The sequence below is a fragment of the Phacochoerus africanus genome, chromosome 3 (genome assembly GCF_016906955.1).
Source record: "Phacochoerus africanus isolate WHEZ1 chromosome 3, ROS_Pafr_v1, whole genome shotgun sequence".
NCBI lineage: Eukaryota > Metazoa > Chordata > Mammalia > Artiodactyla > Suidae > Phacochoerus > Phacochoerus africanus.
This window is the reverse complement of record NC_062546.1, coordinates 195,857,114-195,872,731: the sequence shown is the minus strand read 5'-3', so window position 1 is coordinate 195,872,731 and position 15,618 is coordinate 195,857,114. Positions and strand designations below refer to the sequence as shown.

Here is a 15,618-nt window from a genome sequence, read left to right as displayed (position 1 = left end):
CACACACACACACACACACACACACACACACAGCCAAAACATACTTACCTTTAGTTTGTGTAGTCACTTGGATGTTTGCTGTTCTTCCCTTTCTTACCCCATTCTTTTTTTTTTTTGTCTTTTTGCCATTTCTTTTTTTTTGGTAATTTTATTTTATTTTTTTTTTACAGAATAAAATACATATATTTAAACACAATTACATTCACACAGATTATTATATCATGGATCTTAAGAAAGAGATTAAGTGACTCCCTCTGGAGAAGTGGAATGGAAAATATGCTGAGACAAGTAGGAAATTTATTCTATACTTTATCCCATTTTGTGTTTTTTTTTTTCCATTTTGTATGTTTTTGCCATTTCTTGAGCCGATCCCTTGGCATATGGAGGTTCCCAGGCTAGGGGTCTAATCAGAGCCGTGTCTGCAACCTACACCACAGCTCCCGGCAACGCCGTATCCTTAACCCACTGAGCAAGGCCAGGGATCGAACCTGCAGCCTCAGGGCTCCTAGTCGGATTCGTTAACCACTGCGCCACGACAGGAACTCCCCATTCATTTTTTTTAACGCTGATCGTGATTCACAAAACTGATTTCACAACCTATGAAGAATGAATTCAAAACCGTGAGTTAGGGGAAGTAGAGAAACCTGAGTGTTCAACTGCCAAGAGGGTCGTCAGGGGCTCCCCTTCATTTCATGTGTGTCTGTTTCCTTCCTGAAGCACAACGGAGCAGCCCTGCCGCAAGCAGATGTCCCAACAGCCAGACCAGGCTACACTTCTGACCTCATGGGGTCCTGTGATCTGCTCAATATTGTTCTTTGCTTTTTCCACACCGAGTGTGAACTCAGTCTGAGCCAGGAGATATAAACACAGAAATATTTTGGAAAAGACAGGCAGAATCATATTGGAAAATATTATTACAAGTTAAAATTCTGATCCTGGTGTTTGTCTACGGACTAGGATGTCCATAGGTGAGGTGTGATGCCCAGAAGGGAACCATAATTTTGCACCTCCAGAGCGCATTCTGTAGCACAGTGGTTTCTCAGTCAGCCTGTGCTTCAGCTGAAGAATATTTACGCACAGTGGACAACACTAAATGTTCAGAACTGCATGCATAGAATAGTCGAAAATATATATATATATTTATCAGAATTACTTTTCCATTTATTTAAATGCCTAGAAAGAACTACTCCAAAAAAATGGCATTCTTGAATTGACTGGATTATCTGAAATATTTATTTTCTTCCTGAGAATATTCTGCATTTCCCAACTTTAAAATTTTTTGCACGTATCAATTTTTATAATCAAAAACACAAAAAAGTTTTTAATGACTTTGTTATTTTTGTTTGTTTTTAAAATTTTTTTATTGTGTAGTTGTTTTAAGTGTAGTTGATTTACAATATTCCTTCAGCTGCCTCTTTAGATGTTAGTGCTTCACTGCTCTTGTAGTTTATAAGATGAGGAAATCTGCACAGTTGATCATAAAAGCATTTTTAATTTCTCTGAAACCCTATATTGGTAACAGGTTGAGGGTGGTAACTGCTGCCCAGCCTTCTGCATTTGCAAAAAAACCATCCATTACCAAGGATTTTGCTGCCATGACGCCTCCACCTTCCCAGGGGCGCATGAGTTAGCCTGTGAAACAGCTTGATGCTGTTGATTTCTCGGGGTGCTGGGATAGCATTTTCACTACTTCTCTGCTTGTCTCAGGAGTGAGCATCGGAACGATTCTCTCTTGTAACTTAAATCAACACAATCACATGTACTCAAAAATGTTGCCATCGCAGAGCGGCCATCCCCGGAAAGCATCTACCAGCGGTACTAACTTTTGCTGCCTATCCCTTGATACTGTTTCCTCTAAAGACCTTGGAAACGTATTTCACTGTAATTAAATAACTCACATGTTTCCTGTCATAAGGAAAAAAAATAGTATAAATAATTTTGAAAACACAAAGCAGGACAATGTGAGAGGCGCATCATGTAAAAATGTAAACTCCTGGAAACTTCCAGAAATATTATCTGAGAAATACTGCATTGAGCCCTGGGTGCTGTTTGGGGTGGAGAAGGAGTGGGGAAGAAATAGTTGTTTGTTCAGGAAAGGACTTGGTGATATCACTCCAGCAACGAGGGCTCATGAGAAGGCAGCGAGAGGAAACCAATTTCACTAAATTCGAATTTTTACTGTTTGGTAATGTCAAGGTTATCTCCTATTTCAGGTCTGATTCTCAGGGAGACAGCCGCTGAGGCAGAAGTTTATGTGCAGGGGTTTTACTGGAGCATTTTCTAGGGGGCCACACCTGGAGGGTGGAAGCAGGGCTGTGCAAAGGGAGAAGTGAGATGGCAATGGGATAGCAGGAACTTGGCTGACCTTGGAGGGAGCGCTGGAGCTGGGATGGCTCTTCAGAGGTGCCCCCCACCCTCCACCAAGAGAGACAGAACTTTGTATCCCTGCATCAATTGCATGGGGACTGTCCCATGGAGCGGGCACAACCTTTGGCAAGTCTGCCTCCTCTGGCTGAGGGCAGAGTCCAGAGTCCTGAGAGGGACCCAGCTGTGAGTTGGCATTAGTCAACTGTCATAGCGGAGGGAACAATGTTGGGACTTCTGGGTGCAAGCTTCCATCACAGTCCATTCCTGTGTGGCTCAGCTCGACTGCCTTCACAGTAAGTTCAGCCCCGACCCTGAACCGTACCTCCAGGTTTTTGGTAGGTCTCTTACCCTGAAGAAGCTACCAGAGAAGAATTAATGGGACCAAGTACAGCCTTGTCAAGGCAGCTGGAGTCAAGGCCCAACTGATGCGTATCATCTCTCTCCTCTACAACCTCTTCCAGATTCCACCCATCCTGGGCTGACCACTCAGCTGGGCTGAGTGGCTTTGAGGCCCTCTTATCAGAGGAAATCCAGCTCCTGAGCACCACGTCCTTCCCGGGCCATGGATGCTGCATTGAGCTACTTAACTCTTAAAACTGGGCAGAGGACTTCTAAGAGACACCCCGTGCATGGCACACATGGGTGCCAAAATCTGTCCCTCTCTGCCCCCCACTTGTAAGAGCAGCCCTATATCCTCTTGATAATGCAGGTCAATTACCTCTGCAGCAAAGTAAATCCTGTCCTCAACAGCTGATTTCTAGCCATGTGGAATCAGAAGTAATTGGGCAACAGCTATCACTTAAGTTTTGAAAAAATGAAACAAACTATTTTGAGGTCTAATTTACGTAGAAATAAATGCACACATATTAAATATACAGTTTGATGAGTTCTGACTCATCATCATCACAATTAAAAAGTAGAATATTTCATGCTGGAAAGTTCCTTCATGTCTATTTGATTTCAGTTGCGATTCGCCCCCACCCCAAACTAGGAAACAACAGATCTTCTGTCAGCATATGTCTACAGGTAAGCTTTGCCTTTTCTAGAATTTAATGTAAATGGAATTATATAACACATAGTCTTTGGCATCTGGCTTCTTTTGTTCAAATAACACGTTTAAGAGCCTCCATGTTGTTGAATGTTCTAGTGGTTTTGTTCCCTTTTGCTGCTGAGAAGTATTTCATTGTAAGGACATACCACATATGTTCAGCTACTTACCTGGATACTTGGGTTGTTTCTAATCCGGCTGCTGTGAACATTTGTGTACAAGTTTTTGTGTGGACATGGGTCTTCATTGCCTTGGCTAAGTATCTACAAGTGGAATTGCTGGGTCATAGGATAACCATAAGTTCAACCTTGTAAGAAACTGTCAATACTATTTCCTGAAATGGTTGTGCCATTTTATATTCCCAGCAGCAATGCTGGAGGTCCCAGATGCCTCCACTCTTCTTTTTTTTTTTTTTTTCCCCTCCAGGTTCTTAAGGTAAAAGCTTAGGTAATTGACTTCACACATGCCTTCTTTTCTAAATATAAATCCTTAAGACAATGTAGTCCTCTGTTAAGGCTGCTTTAGCTGCATGCAAGAATTTTGATGGGCTGCAGTGTATTGTTCTTCAATTAAAATATTTGAAAATATCCTTTGTGATTTCATCTTTGACACACACAACATTTTGCAGGGTGTAGTTTAATTTCCAAATATTTGTGGATCTTCCAGGCATTTCTCTGTTGTTGATTTCGGAGTTAATTCTGTTGTGGCCGAAGAATATAGCCCATATGATTTCAATTATTTTAAAATTCTGTGATAATCTATGGGGGAAATGACCCTGAGAGAGAATGGATATGTGTATATGTATGACTGGGTCACTGTGTTGTACAGCAGAAATTATCACAAGCTTGTAAACTAACTACACTTCAATAAAACTTAAAGAGGGAAAAAAATTAAGTTACTGAGGCTTACATTATGGAGGAGTGTCTGAGTGTATGGTCTGTCTATGTGGGTAAATATTCGTGGTCACTTAAATAGAATGTATATTCTGCTTTGGTGGCATGTATGTTCTCTAAAATATTTATTTTGCAAAGCAGAGCTCCATACATCTTAAGCAAGGGAGCAGCACTGTTCTTAGTTCAGGGTGGGGGTGGGGGATGGATGGTGCCGAATCTCTGAATTCAAGATTTCCAAGGGCATCAATCTATCTTTCCAGCCCAAGCCTGAGGGTCTCACGCCTTTCCAATCAGAGTCCTGAACTAGGCACAGCACTTTCTGGAGTAGAGAATTCAATCCTCTCCGGAGCGTCACTCCCCCTCTAACTCACTCCTGGGTCTGATCCTCAGCTTTTCCCACCATTTAGGTGTGAGAGATGTGAGTTTCTTTATACGCTGGGAAGGAGCCACCCTGGCCATAATCAAGCAGCTGCATTTCTTTGTCTTTCTCCCATGCATCCATAGCACTCATCATAGCCATTTGATTCCATAATCCTTATAATTACTATTTCCCCTAAAACTCCAATGCCCATCAGCAAATTCCCTTCCATTTGTATCCCTCTTCATTCACCCCAGGGATGGTTTTTGGTTTGGGTTGTTTTTTGGGTGTTTTTGTTTTATTTATGGTCAGAACCACCACGTATAGAAGTTCCTGGGCCAGGGGTCGCATTCAAGCTGTAGCTGTGACCTATGCTGGGGCAGCAACAATGGATCCATTGACCCACTGTGCCAGGCTGGGGGTCAAACTCGAACCTCTGCAGTGACCCAAGCCACTGCAGCTGGATTCTTAACCCACTGTGCCACAATGGGAACTTGATGGGGATAGTGGCCAAAGATGATCCGTCCTTTGTCTATCACCATTCAGTGGATGGTCAGGCTCCCAAGTCCCCACTTCAGAGTCTGTAGGTGAGGTAAATGGGTTTGGACAAGAACAGTGGTTGAACTGTGAGGCAGCTGCAACCAAGGCTTAGCTTGACCCAATAGATGGCGCTGCCATGGCCTCCTGCAACCATCCCCCACTGAAGTCTTTGAACCCCACATTGATGGGTCACTGAAGGGGGCTGCCCCCAGGGAGGAAGCATATTGGGCAAGTCAGCTCCCTTGGGCTAAATGCGATGCTGAGAGAGGAACTCAGCCATGGGCCACTGGCTCTCATCCCCAACATCTGTCAATGTCCCTGGCTGCTGAGACGAGGAGCACAGTGACTGAAAGGGGTCTGGATGGCCCATTGGAATGTCTACGACATCATTACCAGCGGCAAGTCATTCCCCAATGTTGTCTGTGCTTCACAGAGGTCATTGAAGATTTCTGGCTCCTTCTCTCTGCCACTCACAATAGGACCAGTGAAAAACCAAACACAGGAACATCGAGCCACAGTTTCTGCAGCTCCAGCTGCAACTCCAGGGAGAGTTTGTCAAAGATGAAGATTCAGTTTTCTCTTTACTCATCTCTGGGTTCTCTATCTACTAAGCCACAGACTTTATCCCTACCACTCCCTGATGATCTCTGAGTCTCTGAAGGCAGGGCTACCCTGTCCAACCACAGGTTGGGCTTGTAGAAGAGTACCTGGACTTTGAGTTGAATGAAAGCCAGGACTCCAGGAAGCATCTTTCTTTTCTTAGCTGTTTTTTTCTAGATCACCTGAGATCTACAAGTTATGTCCGGCACATTTCCTATAGGTTTTAGGACAGTCATTCTTGGCTTTGATGATGCAAGTGGGAAGAGAGAGAAGAAAAAAATACATGCAGGGGAAGATGGGTTTTTGTGTGAAATCAGCTCAGATGGAGAAGTGATGAGGTGGGAAGACAGCATAAGGTATGGCTTCACACTAGTCCCTATGAAACTGTGTTTGGATCATATTGCTAATCAGTTAGGATTGCGGTAAAGGGCAACAAGGACCCTTAGAAACCAGCCACAAAGAATAAGAATAGGACAGAGCTGGCCCTTTCTGGGCTAAAAGTGGTGGAAACAGATCTAAGCACTATCCTCCATGCCATTCTCAGCTTCCCCAGGCTCTAGTTGTTTTTACTCGTCTAAAAAGATGGGAAGAATGTTATTTATGAATACAATGTCTCAGAGAGAATGAGAAGGTCTATAAAGAAAGGCAGGCACTTTGATGTTTATTGCGAACTGTGCTAGAAAGCATCTACCTTGATCTTTTTTTTTTTTTTTTTGGTTATTGTTGTTGTTGTTGTTGTTGCTATTTCTTGGGCCGCTCCCGTGGCATATGGAGGTTCCCAGGCTAGGGGTCGAATCGGAGCTGTAGCCACCGGCCTACGCCAGAGCCACAGCAACGCGGGATCCGAGCCGCATCTGCAACCTACACCACAGCTCACGGCAATGCCAGATCGTTAACCCACTGAGCAAGGGCAGGGACCGAACCCACAACCTCAAGGTTCCTAGTCGGATTCGTTAACCACTGCGCCACGACGGGAACTCCTTTTTTGTTGTTGTTGTTGTTGTTGTTGACCTTGATCTTTACATGGTTGGAGCACAGCCCACTTCCCGTTTTCCCTTCAGAAGGACTTTCCAGAAAGGCATGGCTTGGCAGCGTGGCCCAAGCAATCTGAGAGTAGACAGAGGTTTGTGTGAGGGACTGGGGAGAACAAGACTAAAACAAACACAAAAGGAAATAGGTCTCACATTAGGCTATTCGGTTTTATTCTTATGCCAAGTCTGATAAATCAGTTGTTAGGAAATATTGAGAAGGAGGTGAGGTTTAGCAGGAAAGACTACCATGCATTCGTGATACTTTCTGTGGAAATTACCTACCACCACCTAACAAGCCACCCCCAAACCTACACCTTAAAAAGACAACCGTATTATTTGCTCATGATTCTGTAGGTCAGCAATTCAGGCTTGTCTTAGCCCAGTGGTTCTTCTGTTGGTCTCATGTGGGTCACCCATGTGGCTGCTGCTTTGGGTGGTGTAGCCAAGCTGTCAGCTCACTCAGGCTTTGGCTTGGCCTCGCTCTGCGTGATCATCAACTCTAGCAGGCTAGTCTGGGCTTCTTCCTGACATGATCTCAGGTTCCAAGAGGGTAACCGTCGAAGCTGCTCGGTGTTTTGTGACCCAAGTTTAGAAATGCCATGGTGTCACTTCTGCTACATTGTAGTGATCAAAACAAGTCACAGATTCAAAGGGTGTAGATACATTCCAGAATTCCCTCTGTGGCACAGCAGACATGAATCCGACCCAGAAGAATGAGGTTGTGGGTTCCATCCCTGGCCTCCATCAGTGAGTGGGTTAAGGATCCAGTGTTGTTGTGAGCTGTGATGTAGTTCGCAGACACGGCTTGGATCTCGTGTTGCTGTGGCTGTGGTGTAGGCCGGCAGCTGTAGCTCCAATTAGACCCCTAGCCTGGGAACCTCCATATGCTGTGGGTGTGGCCCTAAAAAGCAAAAAAATAAAAGGGTGTGGCTACATTCCATCTCATGATCAGAAAAATAGGCAAACCACTGTGCAAGGGGCATGACTTTCCAGGGGATTGGAATGTTTGTTGCCATCTTTGAAAATCACCCACCACTTTTCGAAGGTTGGTGAGGGTGTGAGGAGGTCCTGAGTAGAAGAATGACAACACACACCCTGGGTATGGACTAGTCCTGCATCGTTTGGCTTTTAACCAAGTTTGTAAAGACAACTGCGAAGGTTTCCTTTTAAGGGAGGGAAAGGGTCATCTGATCACCCTAATAAATACCTATCACAGGAGTTCCTGTTGTGGCTTAGTGGTTAACAAACCTGACTAGTACCATGAGGATGTGGGTTTGATCCCTGGCCTGGCTCAGTGGGTTGAGGATCCGGCCTTGCCGTAAACTGTGGTGTAGGTTGCAGACACCGCTCGGGTCCAGCGTTTGCTGTGGCTCTGGTGGAGGCCGGCAGGTATCGCTCCGATTCGAACCCTAGCCTGGGAACCTCCGTATGCCTCGGATGTGTGGCCCTAAAAAGACTAAATAAATAAATACACACACACACACACACATACATACATACATACCTATCGCTCAGTTGGGATGAGAACCAGGTTGCACCATCACTGTAGGGAGGTTTCCATGGTATATTGGATTTTCTATATTGCTCATCTACAGCTGTTTTGGTGATTTCAAAATAAAGTTAATGATACCAGTAGGATTTTCCGATGCTTGCTCTGCTCAACATGCGACCATGATAAATTTTGCTGGCTATTTGATTAAATTAGAAATGTAAATGAGCTTTAATAGGGTTTATCCCTTTTCTGTGAAAACCTAAATCAAATAATGGAAGTTCACAAACCTTCCAAAAGGAAATGACTGAGCCACAGGAAACAGGCCATTCAGTAAGAATATGAACCTTCAATAATGAAAAGGGGGGAAAAAGTAATGGGATGAAAACTAAAGTTTTCTGCACACCTACTGTGTGCCTGGAATGCTGCACAGTTACTCACTCATGGTCTCCAGTAACTCTAAGTATGAAGTCATATTAATCTCCCTTTTTACGGATGAGAAATCTGAGGTTTAGCAAGGCCAACGACTTGCCAAATAGCCTCACCTAGGCGTTCAAAGGTCCTAGCTCCTTTCCAGTATTAATTGCAATTGATACATATTTTATAAATGTATTACAATTACAAGGGCACAGTCTTTAAGACATTAGCCTGCTGTGGCTCCCTTTGCCTGGCAAAGCAATAAAGCTATCTTTTTCCCCTTTACTAAAAAAAATAAAATAAAATTATGCACATTTTAACTTACTTTAAACCAATCTATAATTATATCAAAAGCAATTCTCAGAGTTCACCCTGTTGTGGCAGTGGTTAATGAATCTGACTAGCATCCATAGGGACCGAGGTTCTGTCCCTGATTTTGATCAGTGGGTTAGGGATCTGGCGTTGCCGTGAGCTGTGGGTGTAGCTCCCAGATAAGGCTCAGATCCTGTGTTGCTGTGGCTATAGCGGAGGCCGGCAGCTACAGCTCTGATTCCATACCCCGAGCCTGGGAACCTCCATATGCTGCAGGTACGGCCCTAAAAAGCAAAAAAAAAAAAAAAAAAAAAAAGCAATTCTCAGCTGCAACCCAGCTTCATAATTATACTTTTTTAATGGCTGCATAATATTTTTAATATTTCTGTGATATACTGGACCATAATTTAATTCACCATTCTCCTGATGTAGTCATCTGGGTTATTCACCTTAGGGCCCAGAGCGAGGAACTTGATTAAATCTGGCTTACAAAAGTTTCCAGAGATGGTTGAAATTCTTTTTCTGGACAAAATGTTATGTTTCTAATTCATCTTGGCCTTGCCATTCATTCTTTTTATGTGTGAGGTCATTTTCCTTGAAACGGTATTAATAAGATTAGACCTACTTTGATAATTATAGGAGATTAGGTACATGAAATTATGTATGGGCTTATTACATAAGTGCCTAATATTTCTACTCATTGCACCTAAACAACAGCTTATTTCAGGAGTGGTTCCTTGCTCAAAAGAAGCCTGTTCTCACTTTCATACTCACCAGGGCGTGAGGTTGCTGTGTTCCAGAAAGGGACTGGGAGGGATCAGGATGCATGCCCCGGCTCTGGCCAGTAGATGGCTCTATTTCACTCACCCTCTATTGCAGGTGCCTCCTGAATGGGAAGGCTTAGGAGCGAAATTGATTGGTGGGGAGATGGTCCCCTATTTTTTATTACCTCCGCTTTCACTCCCTGGTTCCAGGTTCCTGATTCCCGGCATCGAGAAAATCAAAACAGAGTGTCCTTTGAGTTTAAATGCTACTTTGCCAAATCTGTCTGCTAAGTGGGACTGGTAACAAAGCAATTTTTACAGAGCCTAAGCCTTTCCCTGGCTCCTTAAGGAGCACCATACTCTGAACTAAGAGCTGTATTATTGAGTCACAACAATTAATTATGCTCGAAGGTGAGAAGACAGGATTTAACGCTCTAATGCGATTTGAATTTAGGCTGTTATCTCATCCCACTGCTATTTAAAACAAAATCACTTTTCCACGGAAGCATCTGCAACTAAGGATGGTTTCAGAGCTTAAGTCGGAAGACATCCCTGGCAACTGAATGTTCCTGTTTTAGCTTCCTGAGAGGTTTAATATGCACATTTGGATTTTCTAGATTTTTGTAATGAAGTGCATCTCTTTTTCTGCTTCGTGATTTTATTTAAGAAAAAAGAAGAATAGGAGGTTGGGAAGGTCTGTTATTTTCATTAGAAATTTTCTAGGTGTGGGAAGTGTGCAGGATGAGTTATTGGAAAAGTAAAAATATCATCTCAAAACAGAGACCACGTGACCAAGCACCTGAAATGCATTTCCATGTAGGGCTGACATAGCAACACCACATCCGAAGGTCTGGAGCAGGTAGCATGAGCTGGGGAAGTAGCTGGGAAAGTCTGTGGTTTTCAGGCAGGAGTGGGAGGGTTCCGTGGTTTTCAGGGGAGACAGAGGTCAGCCTCTCAGAAGCATCTCTGTGGCATCCAGAGGCTCCCAGGACATTAGGGGTCTGGACCTGCCCAGGTAGGTAGCACCAACCAGCAACTGTGTGGTCTGGAAGGAGCTGCTTTGAGCCCTGGAGAGGAGCCCTGGATAGGAATTGCAACTGTGTAACTTTCCTCTGGGCGACTCTCTGAATCTTGTACTTCCCAAGCCTTGGTCTTCCCTTGGAGGGAGGACCTGGTGAGCTGAAGGCTGGATTCTGAATGCTGCGATATCTGCAAATCACTCTACCCAGACCTGGGCCGTTAATTTTGACAGTGCCTGAGCAGCTCAGGACCCAGGCTCTGCACAAACAGTGTGATATAACTACTCTAAGGATCCTCCCCCTGCCAGCCCCACTGCGCCACGGCCCTGCCTCTCAGGAGCTCTGGGTGCCCCACCTGTGTTCTCCTTCCCTTTTCTCTGTCCTTCTGTCCCTGAGTATTTCCCACTGCGTTCTCTACCCTCGCTCTTCATCTGCCTTCTGACCCAGCTTAGCCTCCCCATCCTGCCAAGCTCTCCTGATCTCCAGTCCCAGGCGGTTGCCCTTTCCTCCTGGTGCCTCCACTGTCAGAGCCTCTGAGTCATCGGAGTGTGTACCCTCTCTTTTTTTTTTAAAAAAAAATTTTTTTTAAGGCCGCACCTGCGCATATGGAGGTTCCCAGGCTAGGGGTCCAATCAGAGCTGTAGCTGCTGGCCTACACCACAGCTCACGGCAATGCTGGATCATTAACCCACTGAGTGAGGCTAGGGATCAAACCTGCATCCTCATGGATGGTAGTCAGATTCTTTTCCACTGAGCCACAATAGGAACTCCAGAATGTGTACTCTTGAAGCCACTCACAGACTGTGTGACGTGAACCGTCCTCTAAGCTCTGCAAACCTGATCTGCTGGATCCAAACGATGGGAATGTTACTTCTCTCCGCGGTTACTTCTCTCCGAGGTTGGGAGCTACTGGGCTTGTTTAGGAAAGGTAGTTATTGCACAGTGGCCAATACTACCTTCTACACCTGGGAGCCCAGGGTGGCCCTTGGCTTATCTTTGGGTTCGCAGAGCTTCCTGAGCCACCTGGCAGATCTCAGGATGGATGAGAATGGGGGATCTTATGCTGCCCTCCTCACCCAGGGACAGACACTCCAGTCCTCAGCTGCCTCACTGGTCCATCATCTTCCCTTCTTTCTCTAGACATCCGCCCACCTAAGAAGCTCTCCTCCCCCCACCCCGCGGCCCTCTCTTATTTTCTTTGCAGTATTTCTCACCGCCTGACCTAAGGCCCTTTCAGGCGTTTTCTCCATCCTTGACTGTCTCCCCAACTAGAACGGAGCGCAGGGCAGAAGGAACACTCTCTTGCCGTCTATTCTGCGCTGCTGTATCCTCAGAATCCAGCACAGGGGCTGGAGCGTAATAGGTGCTCAGTTAACTCCACTGGGGGCTAATGCATGACATTCTGTGGCCCAGCACCATGCCAGTCGAGACTCAGGCCATTCGGAGACCCCCGCTGACCTGAAGCCTGGGACCCCAGGGACTAGCTGTTCTGGCTTTGGGAAGCCCCCCTCTCCAGGCCCTCCCCTCTCCCAGACCCCATCCGACCCCAGAGTCCCTCGAGGAGCGGGGCAGTCGGTGCTGGCCTCCCCACACTCCCCTGGGCGGGATGAGGGGGTCCCTGGCAGCCGGGGATGCGGGCTCCCCGGCGGGCGCTGGCCCCGGGCATGCTCAGAGCGCGCAGGTCCGGGCGGCGGCGGCGGCGGGGGAGGAGGAGGGAGCGGTCCCCGCCGCCGCCGTGCGCTCGCGGGCCCGGGCGGAGCTGCGCAGTCCTCTCGCAGCTGCGCCAGGACAGCCGGCGCGCGGCCGTGCCCACAAGTTGCCGGCAGCCGAGCGCCGCGCCGCCTGCTCCGGCTCGCAGTCCCCCGCGCCCACCCCGCGGCGGTCGCCGGGCTCCGGGACGTACATCCCGAGGACACCCACCCCAGATGTGAAGCGGGACCGCGGCCCCTCGCCCCCTGGCGCGATCGACAGAGTCTCGCCAGCGTCTCCTCTGCCAAATCCCTCGGCTGGAAGATGTGGCAGCCGGCCACGGAGCGCCTGCAGGTAAGGGGCACCGGGCGGCCGGGGGCCAGCCTGGAGGAGGAGGTGCTCGGCCTCAGGAGCAGAGGTGACACCCCTGGCCACTTGCAAGGATTTGCCCCCAAGCAGTGGTGTAGAATACAAGGATTAGAACCTGGTGCTGTGAGCTTAACCCAGGGGCCGGAGTGAGGGGGGGGGGTTGATGAAATTGACAAATGCATTGCCTCGGGCGTCACAACTTTTGGCTTTGGGGTTACTGCGCGCCTGTTGGTATATGTGAGGTTGGACTCTGACCAGCAATTTTAGGTTGCATTCCACGGACACAAATTGACTGGTCTGGGGTTAGGATTTTTGCATCCAGATTATTATTATTTTTTTCTTTTTGTCTCCAGGAAAGACAGAACAAATGATTTGTGAAAGCATCTGTTTGCCAATATAATTTGGAAATATCAAGCTTGGTTTGGCTTGGTCGGTGGTATGCTGCTTATTTTATTTTCCCCCATTCGTCGGCCCCCTTCCTTCATCTCCCCTGAACCCAAGCTCCCCCCAGATATTTGAAAATCAAAAGTTAGGTTCAGCCATGAAGAGTCAGGCCCTGGGTTATCCCATTAAAAGTTTTCCACCGATGTCAACTGACATGCCCAACTGTCTTTCATGTGGATTCTGAAGCTAGGGAGATGGGAAAGGGGTCAAAGTGAGAAAAGAGGGGCATTTTCAGAGAGGGGCTATATCCTGACCCTTGGGACCCCGGTATTACCCTGACTGCAAGGTTTGATGACTGCTTTTGCTCAAAAATATTCTCAGGAGGGAGAGCAGCTATTCTGCCAGAAAAAAAAAAAAAAATTCCACTGAATCCTGCAGTTAAATTTCGGGAGGCTCAGAGCCACATTGTTACATAGTAAACTTTGAAGAAGCCTTTAGGTGGTAAAATACAGCACCCCTGAAGGCTGAGGGCATCTGAAGACTTGGGACAGTGGGGGCCAGGAGCCCTGGCTGGCTTGGTTTCTCAATGAAAATTCTAAGTTGCCAAACACAGACTGTCTCTCAGATGCTAGGAAAGGCCAGCCTTTGCCTGTGAGTTCTCATACTGAGGATTAACCCACAGGGGACATTGCTTTTAGCAGAAAAAAGATGCCCCACAGCCCCTTTCCAAGCCTCTCTGGAACTAAAGTTTGGAGGAGTGGGTTCATAGGAAGAGCCTGAGACACCAGGCCAGACCCCTAGGGTCTCAGACTGAACAAGAAAGGAGATCTTTGGCCTGAAGATAAGGCGGTGGGTGACCAGTCTCCTAATTCCTTTTCTTATGAAGAGAGTCGATATCAGGCTCTGAATGATTGGCCAAAGGTGGTATCAGTCTGTTTCTGCGGTGGCATCAGTTACCACTTGTTCACGTGGGTTTTTTCTTAAGTTCAGGGCGTGGAATTATATTAGAAGAAGGAGCGCCTGAGTGCCGGTGGAGGGCCTCCCCCATCCAAGGTAGGAGGGGAGCTCTTGGAGGTCCTGAGAAAGATGCAGCCAGAATTGCTGGGGGTGGTGCTTACGGCGTGGGCATCGACGTCTCTGCAGGGTTTGTGGATTTTTGTCTCTTGAAGTTATTTCTACCGGCCTGTTTCACGAAGGGACTCCTGTGTGCTCCATAGCACGTGACCCTTGGCAGGAGCCAGCTCTGGCTTGCGCTCCGCATGGCAATCGTTCCTTGCTGGAAATGTCCTCCAGCTCTTCCGTGAAATGTACACATATGCATTTGGTATGAGCCTGGTTTATTACAGTGTGCATGTACAAGGCAGTTTCTCGTTTTACGCTTCGTTCTGAAGTGTCACATTGAAAGAGCAGGGGTTTTGGCTTTTGAAAGCTCAGGTAAACATGGCTTCTCACTGACTAAGATCAAGTCACCCTTGGAAGGGACTTATCAACCTGGGGCTTCACTTCCAGCTCCCCGAATTTAAATTAGCCGCCAGGTTCTCTTTGAAAAGTATCCTCTCAAGCCTTGGGATTCAAAAAATGAGCCACATGGAGAAAAATCTTCATATTTATGGCTTCTTCCCGAAGAGCAGCTCTGCTCCTCTTTACACAGATTTGTCTGTTTTCACTTTTTGCTTCTAGAGCAGGGAGTTGTTGAGGGTGAGGTGGTGAGTGAGCTGCTTGTAATACTATTTTGTTTACATTCCTTGTGGTTATCTTTGTCACCGGCTCTGTTTGCTGTCTGGGGTTCCCCCCCCCCCATTTTTTTTGCCTTCAAGGCACCACCGTATAGAAACATTGGTTTGCTTGATTCCTCGGTGAATGGGACACTTTACATGCCCAGATGCTGTGGCCATGGGGAGGGAGGTGGAAAACTTGGTTGATGAGGCCATCACGATGAATCCCGCTCTTTGAGCCGAGTCCAAAGCCCCACCCTCCTTACACAAATCTTTTTATATTTTATTTTATTTTATTTTATTTTATTTATTTTATTTTATCTTTTTGCCTTTTCTAGGGCCACTCCTGCGGCATATGGAGATTCCCAGGCTAGGGCTCGAATTGGAGCCATAGCCACAGGCCTACGCCAGAGCCACAGCAACGCTGGATCCGAGCCGCGTCTGCGACCTATACCACAGCTCACGGCCGTATCCTTCACCCATTGAGCAAGGCCAGGGATCAAACCTGCAACCTCATAGTTCCTGGTCAGGTTCGTTAACCACTGCGCCACAACGGGAACTCCATAAATTTTTTTAACCTTCTCATATAATCTCATTAATTTTTTCCTCATCCATTTTTGAGG

The 15,618-nt window shown here is 46.7% G+C and overlaps 1 protein-coding gene across 1 annotated transcript in view; it reads left to right on the top strand.

The window, feature by feature from the left end:
• Nucleotides 1-12,610: 12,610 nt before the first annotated feature.
• Nucleotides 12,611-15,618, top strand: part of PID1 (phosphotyrosine interaction domain containing 1) — a 257,326-nt gene continuing 254,318 nt past the window's right edge. The window contains exon 1 of the mRNA XM_047773687.1: nucleotides 12,611-12,881. Within this exon, the coding sequence (XP_047629643.1) occupies nucleotides 12,852-12,881 (30 nt within the window). The 5' untranslated portion in view covers nucleotides 12,611-12,851. The remainder of the gene's footprint in view (nucleotides 12,882-15,618) is intronic.